Here is a 15625-nt window from a genome sequence, read left to right as displayed (position 1 = left end):
TGCATTTAGGACTTTCTGTGTCAATTAGCTAATTTCTTAAACTCATGTTCCCTGAGAAAAGTAACTGACTCCTGGTTTCTCTAGACAGTGGCTATAATATAGAGAAAAATGAACGTTTGATAGCTGGGTTAAAATAATAGAATTTAGTTTCTCAAAACAATAGGGATTTTTACAAAATCTCTGTTTTATGAGTTGGTCAAAAAATGAGTTTTATGACAAATTAAATGAGAAATGCTGCACTCTATAACATCTTCTTAAAGAGGCGCATGCACACCTGAGTATTAAAGATACTGAGATGTAGCACAAACAAAAGCCCATCTCCTTAAATTCATCACATTTCAAACTTGGAAGCCATGTATAACTCCTACTTACATCCTGCAGAACCAGTATTCTAAGTAACATGCTTTCGGAAACATTGCATTAACAGATGAATTATTTCTGACATGCTTTGATATTTATAATATCTGTCTCAAATTAGTGAATTACAGAAAGTTCAGGAGTTTACGTTTTATATCATTCCATTAAATGTAAATATAGGCGACATGTTATAACTAAGTAAAAATTCTCTACTATAATTCTCCACTTGGCTGCTGTTGGTAGAACCCAGCCACCACCAAATGGGACAAAATCGAGAATGAGACCTAGACTAGAATCCCACTCACCATGTGAGCCCCGCCGGACTTCTTTGCCAAGTCTCAAATTTAACAAGGAAAGAAGACCCCGCCGTGAGACATCAATGTAAAGGGCACTGGTTGGTCACATGCCAGAAGGAGTAAGATCCCTGATGCAGAGCTGACCAGAGTCCTGGACAACACTCTGCATTCAGAGCAGCTGTTCTAACATCCTACATCTACTTTCCATCAGAGAGCGCTGGGGACAGAGCTGAGTCACATGACTGCTTAACTTGAAAGAAAAATAAAAAAAGAACAAATGTGCTCTGCCTCAATAGAGCTTTAGTTATTAAAATTAGGATTTCATTTTTACAGAAACTTTTCTTTGCCCAACTCTGAAGGCTGTATGATTATTAACTAGCCACAACCCCTCCTGGCTAAGAAAGGACACAAAACTCCTGCCACCTGGGAAGGACAATTATAAATCGCATTTACATTTTGGTAGTGGCACACCTGGCTGTCTTTTTAGTCTTTCTTTCAGTGAATGAAAGAAATACAAACTGACTTAATGCATAACTGGTAACATTCAAAAAAGCTAATAATTTGCTTTTCCAAAGAATTTAGAATTCCAAATTGCTGACATTTCATTTTCTAAGAATTTCTTTTCTGATTTGCTGTTTCATACACAAACAATTCTGTGTATCTTTTACTTGAATGTAAATGAGGCCACTGCATACTCTTAAGTAATTAAGAGAGTGAGGGATTTAAGCTAGTCTGAACTAAAAAACCTGTTAACCATTTCAGGAAAGATAATGCGTACATAAAAAGAGAAACCGTAAAAACTACAGTAAAATTTAAAACATCTATTTTCTTACCTGTAGTCAAAAATATCAAAACCGGTTCAATTTTCCCTCTTTGTGAGGGTGTTGGTTGGGAAGGTAGGTGTGGAAAATAAGGAACTTACCTAGGCTAGAATTGCCTTTTGCTATGGTAATAGTCTTCTCAAAAAATTCTCTGGATATATTCTGCAGCATGATATGCTCGGCAGCAGAGGCCAGGGAGCTCTGTTGATTTAAGAACTCAGAGCCCTGACAGAAAGAAAAAAATAAGTCACATGGAAAGGGAAATTAGACTTTGGAATATGATTTCAACATCACACACGTTCTCTCATTGGTTGTGCTTTATTCCACAAGAATCCATAGCCAAGACAAGTTCATAGGTTGGCTTCTGGAAAACCTCAGCGTCAGGAGAGCACCAGCTCCACATGGGGAGCTGAGCTAGAATACTTCCCTGTCCCAACCTCATGACCTCATCCTAACACACCCGCCATATCTTTAAAATAGTACCTTTCTCGTTGAATCAGGCAGCAGAGAAGTAAGCTCTGCACTTGATATAACTTCCCTGGGTAGGTGAGACTCAGCCCACATGCCTGTGTTTTCACATCCATATTGTTGTTCAGGTGTATAATCATTTACAATAAACCCAGAAGCAGGTCCCGTGCTCAAGTCTACGGAAGGTGGGCTGTCATCCTGTCTTTGCAGGAGGTTCTGGGTGTAGAGTTCTTCCAAAGGCACTTGCAGATCAAGTATTGGATCCGAAGAACTGTCAGTAACATCCTGAAGATGAGAGAATAGAAAAGCAAAAATTATGGCCAGAATTACTTCAAAGTATTTTGTAGGATCCTTTCTTAATGGCTGACTACTTAGTGGGGGAAAAAAACCTAAACACAGCATAATTATTCATTAGTTAAAAAGCATTAGCAAACATACAAATTCATCACTTAGCTGATATTCTGTATACCTTTGTGTTTATAAGTGCTTTTCTTTTTTTTTTTTAATATATTTTATTGATTTTTTACAGAGAGGAAGGTAGAGAGACAGAGAGTCAGAAACATCGATGAGAGAGAAACATCGATCAGCTGCCTCCTGCACATCTCCCACTGGGGATGTGTCCACAACCCAGGTACATGCCCTTGACCGGAATCGAACCTGGGACCTTTCAGTCCACAGGCCGACGCTCTATCCACTGAGCCAAACCGGTTTTGGCTATAAGTGCTTTTCAATACATTTCCTGCAATCATGTATCTCATGTTACACTTGTACACTATACTGTATATGAGATCATTTAGATACATTAGTATGTTCTATTCACAAATAAAATCATTTGGAGTTCAATATAAATGGGAAAGCAAGTAACATATTTCTAAATCTTAAAGAGCAGCCTGAGTTCCTAAGTATTATAAGGTCAGTTGCATAAAAGAAGGACATTAATTGATTCAGGTTCACAAGAACCTTCGAGGGAAAATTATTTCAACAGATATTTATAGGTATTTGTGGAAAAGAACAGAAAGCCACACAATTCATATTATTGTAGGGAATTTTTTTCATAAATATTGTGCAAGATATAACAGAAGAAATACTAAAATGGGGTATTATAAGATGTACGTTCTAATTCAGGCTCTCTCGTTAACAATCTGTACATTATAGAACCTCTCTTGGCTTTATATTTCTAAAATTCCCTAAACTCTAAAATTCCATAGTTCTACATAAATGCATGTATGTACTTAACAACAGATATACTGTATCACTTATGTGCTTTGGGCAAGCAGTAGCTCCATGAACTGCGGCTGTTGAGTAAACTTATCAATTTTCTCTTCAATTCTTTGATGGATGTTTTGAAAGTAAAAAAGCAGTATATGAATATAGTGTCACTGGCAAAGATTCAAGCGATACAGGTGCATAGTGTGTATGCACACTATATTAAAGTCTTCCTGTATGGCTCCTACTTCTCCTCCTCGCCCCAATAAAACTGGCTGGCTTCAGTTGTATGTTTATGAACTAGATTTTAAAATTCATTTGCATTACATATATATATCCAAATGCACACACTCACACATCCAAGCACACATAAACATTTCAAAACCTAAACAGAACCATACACTACACAGGTTTTCCTCACCCAAGGATATATTTATTGATTTTAGAGAGAAAGGAAGAGAAAGAAGGGGATTGGGGAGAGGGAGAAAAACATTGATGTAAGAGAGAAACAGACCAATTGCCTCCCGTGTGTGCTGACAGGAATTGAACCTTCAACCTTTTGGTGTACAAACAATGCCCTAACCAACTGAAATACCTGGCCAGGGTGCTACTTGCTTTTCTGAAGTAAACTTATACCCTGACATGAGAAATTCCCATGTCGATGAATAAAAGTCAACTTCAATCTTCTTAAGGCTATAAAATCTCCCTAAGTCTGAAAGGCCTAATGTGCAGACTCTGGCACCCAGCTGCCTTAGTTGAGATGCTGGCTCCATCAGTAGGTACCTCTTTCAGCTTTGACAAGTTACTTAAATGTACTCTGTGCATTGGTTCCCTCCTCTATCAATGAGGGAAAATAATAGGACCTAGTCCAGGGATGGTGGGAGGATAGAGAGAGTTAAAACCACAAAGTACTAAAAACATTGCCTGACTTACTAGAAAGTGCCTGATTACTATTAGGCATTGCTGTTATTTTTACTGCACATCTTTGTGGACCCGTGAAAATTTATTTAGTATAAACTCCTACAATTAGACCTGTTGTTCAAATGATATGTACACTTGCAATGCTGTGCATAGCAAATGGGCTTCCAATTAGCGGTTCAGTGCTTTACTAAGTGCACCCCTGACAACAGGTGAGGACATGCCATTTGTATGCCTCCTGTGAACTCTCTCTTTATATACTTTACCAAGGATTCTAGCACGTGGTATTCACTTCCTGTGGCCATGGATATATTCTGAATATAGTCTTTGTGATATACACTAGAAATCTTTCCCCAGCTTGTTACTTCTAAGTTTGTATGATCTGTACATGCAGGAGCTAAATTCTATATGTAATCAAGAATTCTTTATGTATTTTTTTAACAAACTTCTTTTTTTAACATATTTTTTTATTTTTTAGAGAGAGGAAGAGAGAGGGATAGAGAGTTAGAAACATCGATGAGAGAGAAACATTGATCAGCTGCCTCCTGCACATCTCCCACTGGGAATGTACCCACAACCCAGGTACATGCCCTTGACCGGAATCGAACCTGGGACCTTTCAGTCCGCAGGCCAATGCTCTATCCACTGAGCCAAACCGGTTTCGGCTAAAGAAATTCTTTATACAATTAAATTTGTCAATTTGTTGTTTGCTTTTGGGTTTTACATGTTGCTTAATAAGTCCTTCCTCTGCACAAAGTAAACAAAATTCTTTCTAGTACTTTTCTTCTATTTTATAATTGCTTTGTTTTCAGATTCAGTTTTGAACCATCTAGGATTTATTTCAGGGTGTGGTGTGAGGTATGGAGTCTCTTTTCATTTTTCTAAGCAGGTAATCAATTGCTCCAACATAATTATCTTTTCTCTCCCTCAATAAAAAGTTTTCATCTCTCTGGAATTAACATATTCATGGTACAAAGAACTGAGAAAAATGGAAATATCAAACAAGCAAATAATATCTTTAGAATCCTCAGGAAAAAATGATAGAAAAATATTCTTCTCTGTACTCCTAGAACCTCATCAATAACCTGTTAGCTCATTCACCCAACTTTGATTATTTTAGCCTTCAGTCTTATTAAAAATAGCAGTGTACTTACTAAAGCAATTGGTTAGCTTCTGTATTCTAAATTTATCATGATAACTAGCAGTAAGTCATCTCTCCCACGCCCTAAATAAACCTAACAACAAAAACCACTTTTCATCAGAAAAAGAGATCAAGTTGCCCTCCTTAGCTGGGGTTTACTGTAAATTGAATAACAAATTTCCATGCATTATTCATGAAGGAGTTAACACAGACACACAGAAAAGAAAGAGCTAATCAACACAGCAGACAACATAAGCCTACTGAAGAAATGTTTCTGGTTGCTGAACAACCGAGTTTTATTTTTAAAAGTCTTATGGATCTAAAAGAAAAACAAGAAGAACCCTCATGTATGTCCAAAAATAACTGCAACTTGGTATCTAAATGAAGTTGAGATATCAAAAATCCATCTAACATGTGCCTCCACTTGATATAGTCTTGTTTTCTGGGGGGGGGATGGGGATGGGGAAAGGTTAAATAAAAATGTCAAATTTACTTGAAACAGGTCTATTTCTTAAATGTAGTGAATAAGCTAAGGTTGTACTAGGGCACAGTATTTACCCAGATAATATATTTTACATAGTCTGGCTAAATGTTTAAACATTCACTGGACACAACCTGCTTTTTTCTAATAAGCAGTCCGCCACTGAAGTCTTCTTAAAACTTTTGGAAAATATACCATAAGCATAGCTGCTCCAACTCACCTTGTTTCCCACTCTTTCTGAGATCGGGTATACGTCCTTTATTGTTTATACACTGGCTCTCCTAAGCAAAAAGGCAACATCTTTTATATTTTGAAAACGTGCAGTTCTGTCACTAGGATTTCCACAACCATTCTCATCATCTTGACTAGAGTGATTTAATTAGTTTTTGACACTAATCCTCTCCTCCAAACAATACACATATTTTAAACAGGGATATAAAGATAGCAATATTCTAGGCTATAGAATGACAATAAGTGAAGATTTGGGAATTTTTTTTTAATATATCACAGGATCCATGAGATGTGTTTGGTGTAGGAGGTGCAAAAAGCAGTTTCTATCTTGACAAACACCAACTTCACTGTGCACTGGAATCAACAGCATATCCTAGGGGACTGATGTTCAGAAATGAAGGACATGTACCAACTAGTAATCATTTCATGCCTGGAGCAAGAGCGAGAAGTGTGTGCACAAGGGATGGTAGGGCCTGCAGGTGAGGATTAGGTGAAGGGGAGACTCATTACATAGCAATTATATTTTTACTGGGTGTATTTTTAAGCCAAAATAGGAAAAAAAATAAATGAAAACATCCTCTCCCCCAAAATATGTTGAGCTTTTAAACAAAAGTCTAGAACAGCCGTGGGCAAACTACGGCCCGTGGGCCGGATCCAGCCCGTTTGAAATGAATAAAACTAAAAAAAAAAAAAAAAAAAAAAGACCGTACCCTTTTATGTAATGATGTTTACTTTGAATTTATATTAGTTCACACAAACACTCCATCCATGCTTTTGTTCCGGCCCTCCCGTCCAGTTTAAGAACCCATTGTGGCCCTCGAGTCAAAAAGTTTGCCCACCCCTGGTCTAGAAGCATTTAAGTTTGAAAACAATTCTCTCTGCATTTGTTATATCTTTGAAGGTGATGAGGAAAAGGGGATATAAAGATTAATCAAACAATTAAAACCTAGAACAGTAAGAAAGGAAAAATCCCCCTGGCTTTCTGCCTTTAAAATCCACATTTCAATAGCCTACTTGTATTAATCCAAATGCCCTGGAAGCAGCTATATTTTTCAGATTTTTGAGTGATGGTTATTTCCCTTAAGTCCTGATATGATTACTAATCAAATTAAGGAGGCACCACTCATTTTAAAGGAAAAGACAGCAGAAGAGACTCCCAGGGGGGAGAGTGCTGTACAGAGGAGCTCACTCTGGCTGGGGCTGAGGTCCTCTGGGGTCTGAGCTGCTGCAGGGCTCCGAGGGCTCTGCATGAGGAAGTCCTCCCTTCAGGGTGGGCTCCTGCTCTGGGGAACCAGTTCTTACCTCTCCCAGCACACCTGACCACGGAGATGAGTCCCCTCACCAACGCATGGACACAGATAAAATTGCCTGTGTGCTTCCAGACATGACTTAAGGCTATGAGACTTACTACATATTTAGCAATGTCAAAAACCTGAGGAGTCACTGAGACCTTCACACCCTATTTCATCCTTCTTCACATCAGTTAGCATATACTATACAATCTTATTTTATCAATTAAAAAGTCTCAATCTGAGCTCAATTTCTTTAAGAAAAACAGTCAATTTGAAATTCCATAACAAATTACTATTCTGTCTTTTGAAAGTAAATTTAGTGCAGGGACAAAAAGATGAGTGCATCAACTAACTTTTTATTTATTTACACGCAATTTTCTAGTAAATATCTACATGCTAAAAAGATGCCACAGAAAACAAAAACAAAATCAAAACAAAACAAACAAAAACGTTGCAGAGATTCACCACTTCCTAAGAACAGTGCTACTCTCAAAGGAAACTAAAAGCACACAGGGGTTTCACAATTTGTTTTAAAACACCCTCATTAATGCCTTCTTTGTTGTTTTGCAGTTTAAATATTTCAGTTGATAAGCCAGCTTGCCAAAATTTGCTTCAACAAAAGAGTAAACTGCTTGGGAAATGAAAAAAAAAAATAGGAGGCAAACAGACTTCAGTAAGCCAATATGTTGTGCTGCATACAGCCAGCATTTGCCCTGTAAAATATATGCTTCTCAGTATGCAGATTGTGTAATCCCTTTAAGTAACAATTACAAAGTTAAACAATGCAATCTGTCCCACTGGCAAGAATTGTGCTATGCTGTGGATTAGAAGATTCCATTAGGAGATGAACTCAGCTTCCAGCCCTGAGGCCAGGAAAGGCTGAACAGGGTCCAGACAGGACGCTGTCACAGAGGCAGGCTCAGGTGTGGTGAGAGAGGAGCAGATGCTCCATTCAAGATTATACCTTGCAAACCAATTCAAAGAGACTGCCCAGCATCATTTGCAAGAATAACAGGTGTACCTTGAACATAAAAGAAAATGCTTTGATTGTTCTGGCCAAAAAATACTTGTTAATTCAGGAAAAGAGGAAAACTGTGCTAGACCTAGGAAAACTCTACTTTCCAACTTATCCATAGGTTCAAATTCCTTTCCCACTGAACTTATGTGGAAAATATATATTTCACATAATTAAGAAAGAATTATTGTCCAGTCTTTTTATCTTAATTGTTATTGGTGGTATATTTCCAACATAGAAAATTAAAGACATATATCCACATATAAAAGCTTTGCCAAAATTTAACAGATCTTAACATTTTGCCATATTTTCTTCAATCTCTGTTTCTACTTAAAACAATGAAGTGTATTAAGCTAAATTCCATGATTCCTTTTTTAAGAATAACTTCTTTCGTGAAGTTGAAAGGTATGATTCCTACACATTCTTAGTTTTTTTAACACATACACATACTCATAAAAATACACTGAATTGCTTTGTATATCAATGTCTAGAAAATATAAACAATGCCAACAAATCAATAGAAAGATAAGCAACCCATTATAAACTTAGAGGCCACTGATAGAAGTGAAACCCGAATGGCCAATATATGAAAAAGTATTCAACCTCACTAGTAATCGGGAACCCCAAATTAAATAGTAAGATACCATTTAACACCCAAAAGATTGGATAGGTTTTATAGATCATGCCACTAAGAAAATAAACAAAGTTGGAGAATTTATACCAATAATCTATTTCTAATATAGAAATGGACAGATATGTCAAATAGCAACCAGATTCTTCAATCATATCCAGTGACTTAAACATATTTTGCTATTCACGGTGATTTTTGTGTATTCTTTGGTCTCATTTTATATAAAATCCTATGACAGTATTAAGTTTAACTTAGCTAGTAAATATCAAATTAATGCAAGAAATATTTTACTATCCAACTTTGCATGGAAGTCAGTTACGAAATCATGATAAAATAACTGTAATTTTTTTCCAACGGAGACACAGTTAAAAACACAATTTGAGAAATAATTTTCATTAATTTTTTTCATTTTAACAAGAAAATCCTAATCACAGCTTTGAACTCTGTGTTCATCACTCTGCATAACAGACCCTAGAATTAAAGTCCCTGGGAGTCATATCTGACCCAATCAATACCACCTAAATGAAACTGAACTTCAATCTGGTAATGAATCCATGACTTGAGAAATAGAACGTATCTGACTTGCTACTCCTACAACTCAACTCCGCATAAACAGTGACCTCTGGAAAGTTACACATAAGGTTCTCCCATAAACGAGTTGGCATTCCCTGTGTACCTTGGGAGGAGAAGGTGGAAGGGAGGGACCATAGTTCAGGCGATCACTACAAGCACTGCTGTGAAGAGATAAAATAGACGCTGGAGTAGAGTAGATACTGTCATCGGGAGAGTAGTGAGACTCAAATGCAGATTCATCGGCTAAGTCAGCATCGTTTGTGTCCACCTAGGGATAAAAACAATAATGTCAGTTGGAAATTCTGTTCTATTACAAAGTCTCCACTTGAAACCAAAAGGTCCCTGGAATCATTCCTTTGTCTATGCTATTTTCTACATGACCTCTTCAACCCCTCAGAGGCTAATGCAAGAGTACAAGGATGAACTGCTCACCTGCAGCTGAGCCTGCTGGTGTCAAAGGCTATTTTATTCCATCAATAAGGGACTAAAGGTAACAATCAATAAAGAACCTGGATCAATTCTAAGTTTAGAAATGTCATAAATTAAGGGAAATATTTGCTTTTTTCCAAGTTCACATTATTTTAAAATAATACCTGCCCAAATCTTAGAATTTCATAATAAAATGAATGAGGTCAGCTCTTTTCCTATTCAACTAAAATAAACTTCTTCAACAGAACTGCGAGGCAATCCTGTATTCATAAATCATACCAAGACAATATATTTTGTTTAAAATGCCTTTAAGTAGATTTAAAAACCAGTCAACAGACCCAGAACTTGATGGTGATCATCAGAAACCAAAGAGAACAATCTGGCATTTCATGCTGAAATTACACTGGCAAACAAAGTGCCTAATTATGATCTAGTTATGGTAAAACTATTAGTTATAAATGGCTATAGTTGGAAAACTCACATAGAGTGAGGTAGCAAATTTCACTACGTATTAACTAAAAATCCTATTACTATCTTCTGTGGCAGAACCAAGTGAAAGATTAAAGGCATGATAACTCTGAAGCTCTCCTTACAATTCACTCACTGTTACATCTAAGAATAGGTAGAACTGACATAAATACTACCCTTATACAATACTACCACCCTTTTCTGCTTTAATGGTAAAACCTGGTATGTTCTATTTCTTTGTGATTTCAACTTACACATTTAGCCAGGAGAAGTTGCACTAAAACATTACAACAGGTCATATCCTTGCAAAAAACATGAGAGGAATAAAGATGAGCAATTTCAAAATAAACTTCTCTAATAACATTTCTTCAATGCATGTTCAAAATCACTAGTGAGTATCTATGTGGAGATTTATCCTTTATGAATGTACATTATGCACCATAATCCAAACATTAAATCTTTAACATTTGCTATCTACAAAGATAGTATTAACTAAGCCTTGGGCCATAAATTATAATAAAAAAAGATCCTAACAATCAATTCATCTAATTATTGTAGAAATAAAAATGCCAGGGTTCAGAAAAGTTGAGTGACCAGTAGAAGATTATACAGCTAGTTAGGGAGAAGGCCCAGGACACTTCCTACCATAAGATGTTGAGCTCATGAGAAAATGGAACTAATCTTCTCTTTGGTATTCATTTAAGGAGATTCAAGGAAGCTGTGTCAACTCTAGAAAAAAATGTATTTCTTGGGGCTCTTTTAGAGACAATGATACATTTCTGACTTACCACATTTCAAAAGAATTTTCTATGGCTGAAGACTATTTGACATATTTATACCATAATACTTTATGTAGTTCATAGAGTTCTAAACTATCTAGTTTTGAAGTGTTAACATAATCCTATCTAATAAAAGAGTAATATGCAAATTGACCATCACTCCAACATACAAGATGGTCGCCCCCATGTGGACACAAGATGGCCGGCAGGGGAGGGCAGTTGGGAGGGACCAGGCCTGCAGGGGAGGGCAGTGGGGGCGATCAGGTCTGCAGGGGAGGGCAGCTGGGGGAGACCAGGATGGCAAGGGAGGGTAGTTAGGGGCAACTGGGCCAGCAGGGGAGCAGTTAGGCATCGATCAGGCTGGCAGGGGAGTGGTTAGGGGCAATCAGGCAGGCAGGCAGGCAAGCGGTTGGGAGCAGTCCTGGATTGTGAGAGGGATGTCCGACTCCCCTAAACGGGCAGTCGGACATCCCTTGAGGGGTCCCAGATTGGAGAGGATGAAGGCTGGGCTGAGGGCCAACCCCTCTGTGCACGAATTTCGTACACCAGGCCTCTAGTCCTATATAATAAAAGGCAAATATGCAAATAGACTGAACGGCGGAATGACCGGTCGCTATGATGTGCACTGACCACCAGGGCACAGACACTCAACGCAGGAGCTGTACCCTGGTGGTCAGTGTACTCCCATAAGGAGAGCACTGCTCAGCCAGAAGCCCTGAGCCGGGTTCACAGCTGGCGAGTGCAGCAGCCATGGCGGGAGCCCCTCCCGCTTGCACAGCAGCGCTAAGGATGTCCGACTGCCAGCTTAGCTCAGCAGGCCTAAGCTGTCAGTTGGACTTCCCCTGAGGGCTCCGAGACTATGAGAGGGTATAGGCCGGGCTGAGGGGACCCCCCCCCCTAGCCCCCCCCACGAGTGCACGAATTCAATGCACTGGGCCTCTAGTATTAGCATAATGTCCATGGAGACCTGTTATCTCCTTAAAAGGCAGGCAAAATGCTGATTTCTGGCTAAATACTGAAACAGTAAACGAATGCCTAGGAAGACTCAGTATGAAATGAGAGTAAATAAGTACTCTGACAACATTTGGTATGATGTAAAGATTAATTCTACCTGTTGACATAATGCCTTGCTAAATAAATTTTCCACGAATCCAACAAATAGTTTTCACATAGGTTTGTTTTTCTTCCCATTTTGAATTATTAGAACTATTGGAGTTGATGAGAAAATGTTCCGTTTCGCAAATATAATGAACAAAGAATACAGTAAGACTTTAGAATATTTTGCAAGATAAAATAAGACATAAGATTTTTTAAAGAAAGCTTGAAAAGCTGTGGCCACTAACCAGAGCCAAGTCAGCCCTGAAGAGGGCTTTGTCAGCCAGCCCTTCCTCCTGGAAGGAGTGTGGGGGGTAGAGGAAGGAATCCTCCTTGGCAGAAACATAACCTTCTTCTGGCGAAAGCTGCAGGGAGAATGAAGTCCAGCGAGTGAGGATGCGATCATGAAAAGAAAAGAGAATGGAAAGAGAGGGAAGAGGGGAGAGGGAGCGGGAGAAAAAGTTAAAGGAGGAGAGAAAAAAATGGGCAAGTTTTCATATGATACCACATGACTTTAACATAGAACGATGAGCATAAAATATGATATTCATATTTAACATTTGTATTTGTTAAGATACAATGAGGATATTTATTTGAATACCAACACCATCTGTTAGATAAGAATCCTTTTCAACTAAGTTTTTTCATCCTTCTCATAAAAGATGATCAAAATCAATAATATAACAAATATTTTATATTTAAGTAATCATCTGGTCATTTTTATCTGACAAATATTCTGGCTACACAAGTTCTTAATATAGAAATAAGGCAACTTTTAACACACTGACAGGAAACCTAACATCTTTATTCCAACCTCAGAGAAAATAGGCTAATAGCCTATACAATAAAAGGCTAATATGCAAATCGACCAAAATGCGAATGACCGGTCGCTATGATGTGCACTGACCACAAGGGGGCAGATGCTTGATGCAGGAGCTGCCTCTGGTGGTCAGTGAGTTCCCACAGAGGGAGCCCCACTCAGCCAGAAGCTGGGCTAAAGGCTGGTGAGCGCAGCAGTGGTGGTAGGAGACTCTCCCACCTCCACAGCAGTGCTAAGGAGCAGCGAGCCAAGTAGTAAGGAGCACCAAGCAGGCAGGTGATAAGGAGCAAGGGCTCCTAAACTGTGAGAGGGATGTCCGACTGCTGGCTTAGGCCCACTCTCCATGGACATCCCCCACAGGATCCAGGACTGCGAGAGGGCATAGGCCAGGTTGAGGGACACCCGCGCCCCCCCTCCCCAGTGCATGAATTTCATGTACCGGACCTCTAGAAGTTAGATAACTGTCATGCCTACATCACCTCGTATCATCGATTACATACCAAAGTATTTTAGGAAAAAAAGTTTCTCTTCTTGTTCCACAAATATGAGTTAGTAGGTAGTACACTTCTCTTTATAAAAAGATATTTTTCATATTATTGCAATGCATATGGAATTTGAAATAGTTAACATTCTCATGAAAGAAATTTATTTTGGAACTAGCTAGGGAAAAACAGTATGCTTTTTAATAACTGGCATGGATCCTCCTAAGAGCAGTAAAAACATATATGGAATTAATGTTTGCCATTTTCTTTATTGAACAATAAGACTAGAACCAAATGTACGGTCAATCTTAACATACAGGGTGGGGCAAAAGTAGGTTTGAGTCATGAGTATGTGAAACACAGAGTTTCTTCTTGTATTATTATTTATTGATTATATTATTTTCCATATGAAGAACTGTAAGCCAACTTTTGCCGCACCCTGTATATGCAGAGTCCCAATGGCTTATCTTCATTTTTATATCCCCCCTCATATCGGTCTTCTGTTGTAATTTCTACAATTCTGGTTTGATTTCAGGTTACATTAACATATTCTTCATCCCTCCCTTCCTCTCCCTCTTTCTGTTTTTATAAATATATTTTCATAGGTTTCTAATTCTTTGTGGAGTAAAAAGTGAAGAACAAAAAAAATGTAATTAACATTTAAAACATAATAACAAAGCTTACTATTTCAGTCAACAAATTTTTCCTTGATGTTTATGCAAATATATCCATGTGTCTGTGGTTTCTTAGGAGGAGTATTTGCCCTTTCACTTAAGAATACATTTATACACTGGGAAAAACAAAACAAACAAAAAAAAAACCTCCCAAAGAGTGAGAATGTCTCTCAGATTTCACTGCAACTCAGTCTTACTGGTAAGTGCTGTGTTGCAATCACTTTACCTACTAAACGTATTGGGATTATGTAAGCATGTCATTAGTTATTTTTAATATTGCAATAATTAATGACATGAGGGCTCTTCCCTCCCTCAGGAAGCCACACGCTGATGAATCCACTTTGGAAAGTTCAATTTCTTGCTTTGCAGTAATTAGACAACAACTGTGTTGAAATTGACAGAATGTAGGACCTCAAGCCACTCTACAGAGAGTCTACTTTATCCCACCCAAATTACACATTCTGCTGCTAGTTGTTAATGCTGATAATTTCTCTAATACTCTACTGTATTGGTATGGATATTTTAAGGCATTATTTCTTTGAAAATATTTCATTCTGTATTATCATGATATTACGATCAAATACAAAAGGTGAAAAATGAAGCACAAAACAATGTTACCCATTTATTTCTGAACTTCCTGTTTTATTTCCTTTAAAAAAATCTTACTCAACATTAAATTTTTATTCTCAAAAGCCAGTAACAATTGTGTTTATAAAAAGTACCAAAAGTCATGATTCATCATAAGAACATGTGAAGCTAAAAATAAGCGCAGAAGCCATTTTATTTGGAAATACTGAAAAGAATCAGTAAAATCCAAATTCTTACGGGTAAAGGCTTGGCAACTCCTATTTTCACAGTGCCTGACGGGGCCCCCTTCAGGGCCTGCACAGCTTCCTCGAGACTGCTGCTCTCCAGGTTCACGTCATTGACAAACATGAGGCGATCCCCAGGAAGAAGGCGTCCATCCTTTTCAGCAACACCACCAGGAACCAAAGAACGAATTACGATCACAGTGCTGGCTGGATCGACAGGGTCCTGACAGAAGGAAAAAGGACAGGGCAGGCAGCTCCATTTTACACTGGGAAATATGTGCACGGGCTGCTCCCCCTGAGCTGTAATGAATGGGTGTCTTTAAAAAAGTTCATCAACCCTTCGAATGAATTATCTGGGCAAAGGTTCCCTTCTAGAGTTTAGGAAGAAATCACCCTAAACAAGCTCCCTCTCTTGGCATCATTCCTGAGTCGACCTTTCAAATTGTACACAGATAAGTTGAAAATAATTTTAACGTTTGTCAAATGTTGTAACTATCATCTGAGGGTAGACAGATGTCAGATATATGAATTATTAACACCAGCGTTTGTTTAATAGGGAATAACGGCTCTGGAGCATCAGTAGTTGTGAGTATACTAAAGGTAGGGCCTCTCTCTTGAAATAAGGAAGTGTAAAGA

At 38.1% G+C, this 15625-nt stretch overlaps 1 protein-coding gene across 1 annotated transcript in view; it reads right to left on the bottom strand.

Annotated features, from left to right (window-relative positions):
- The window catches only part of MPDZ (multiple PDZ domain crumbs cell polarity complex component), a 177402-nt gene that overhangs the window by 71936 nt on the left and 89841 nt on the right, over positions 1-15625 (bottom strand). The window contains exons 17-21 of the mRNA XM_081103221.1: positions 15003-15212; positions 12450-12566; positions 9534-9698; positions 1958-2227; positions 1576-1699 (exon numbers count right to left, since the gene is read on the bottom strand). Of these exons, the coding sequence (XP_080959347.1) occupies positions 1576-1699; positions 1958-2227; positions 9534-9698; positions 12450-12566; positions 15003-15212 (886 nt within the window). The remainder of the gene's footprint in view (positions 1-1575; positions 1700-1957; positions 2228-9533; positions 9699-12449; positions 12567-15002; positions 15213-15625) is intronic.

The sequence above is a fragment of the Myotis nattereri genome (genome assembly GCF_964212035.1).
Source record: "Myotis nattereri genome assembly, chromosome: 12".
In the NCBI taxonomy this organism is placed as follows: Eukaryota; Metazoa; Chordata; class Mammalia; order Chiroptera; family Vespertilionidae; genus Myotis; species Myotis nattereri.
This window is presented reverse-complemented; position numbering and strand designations above follow the sequence as displayed.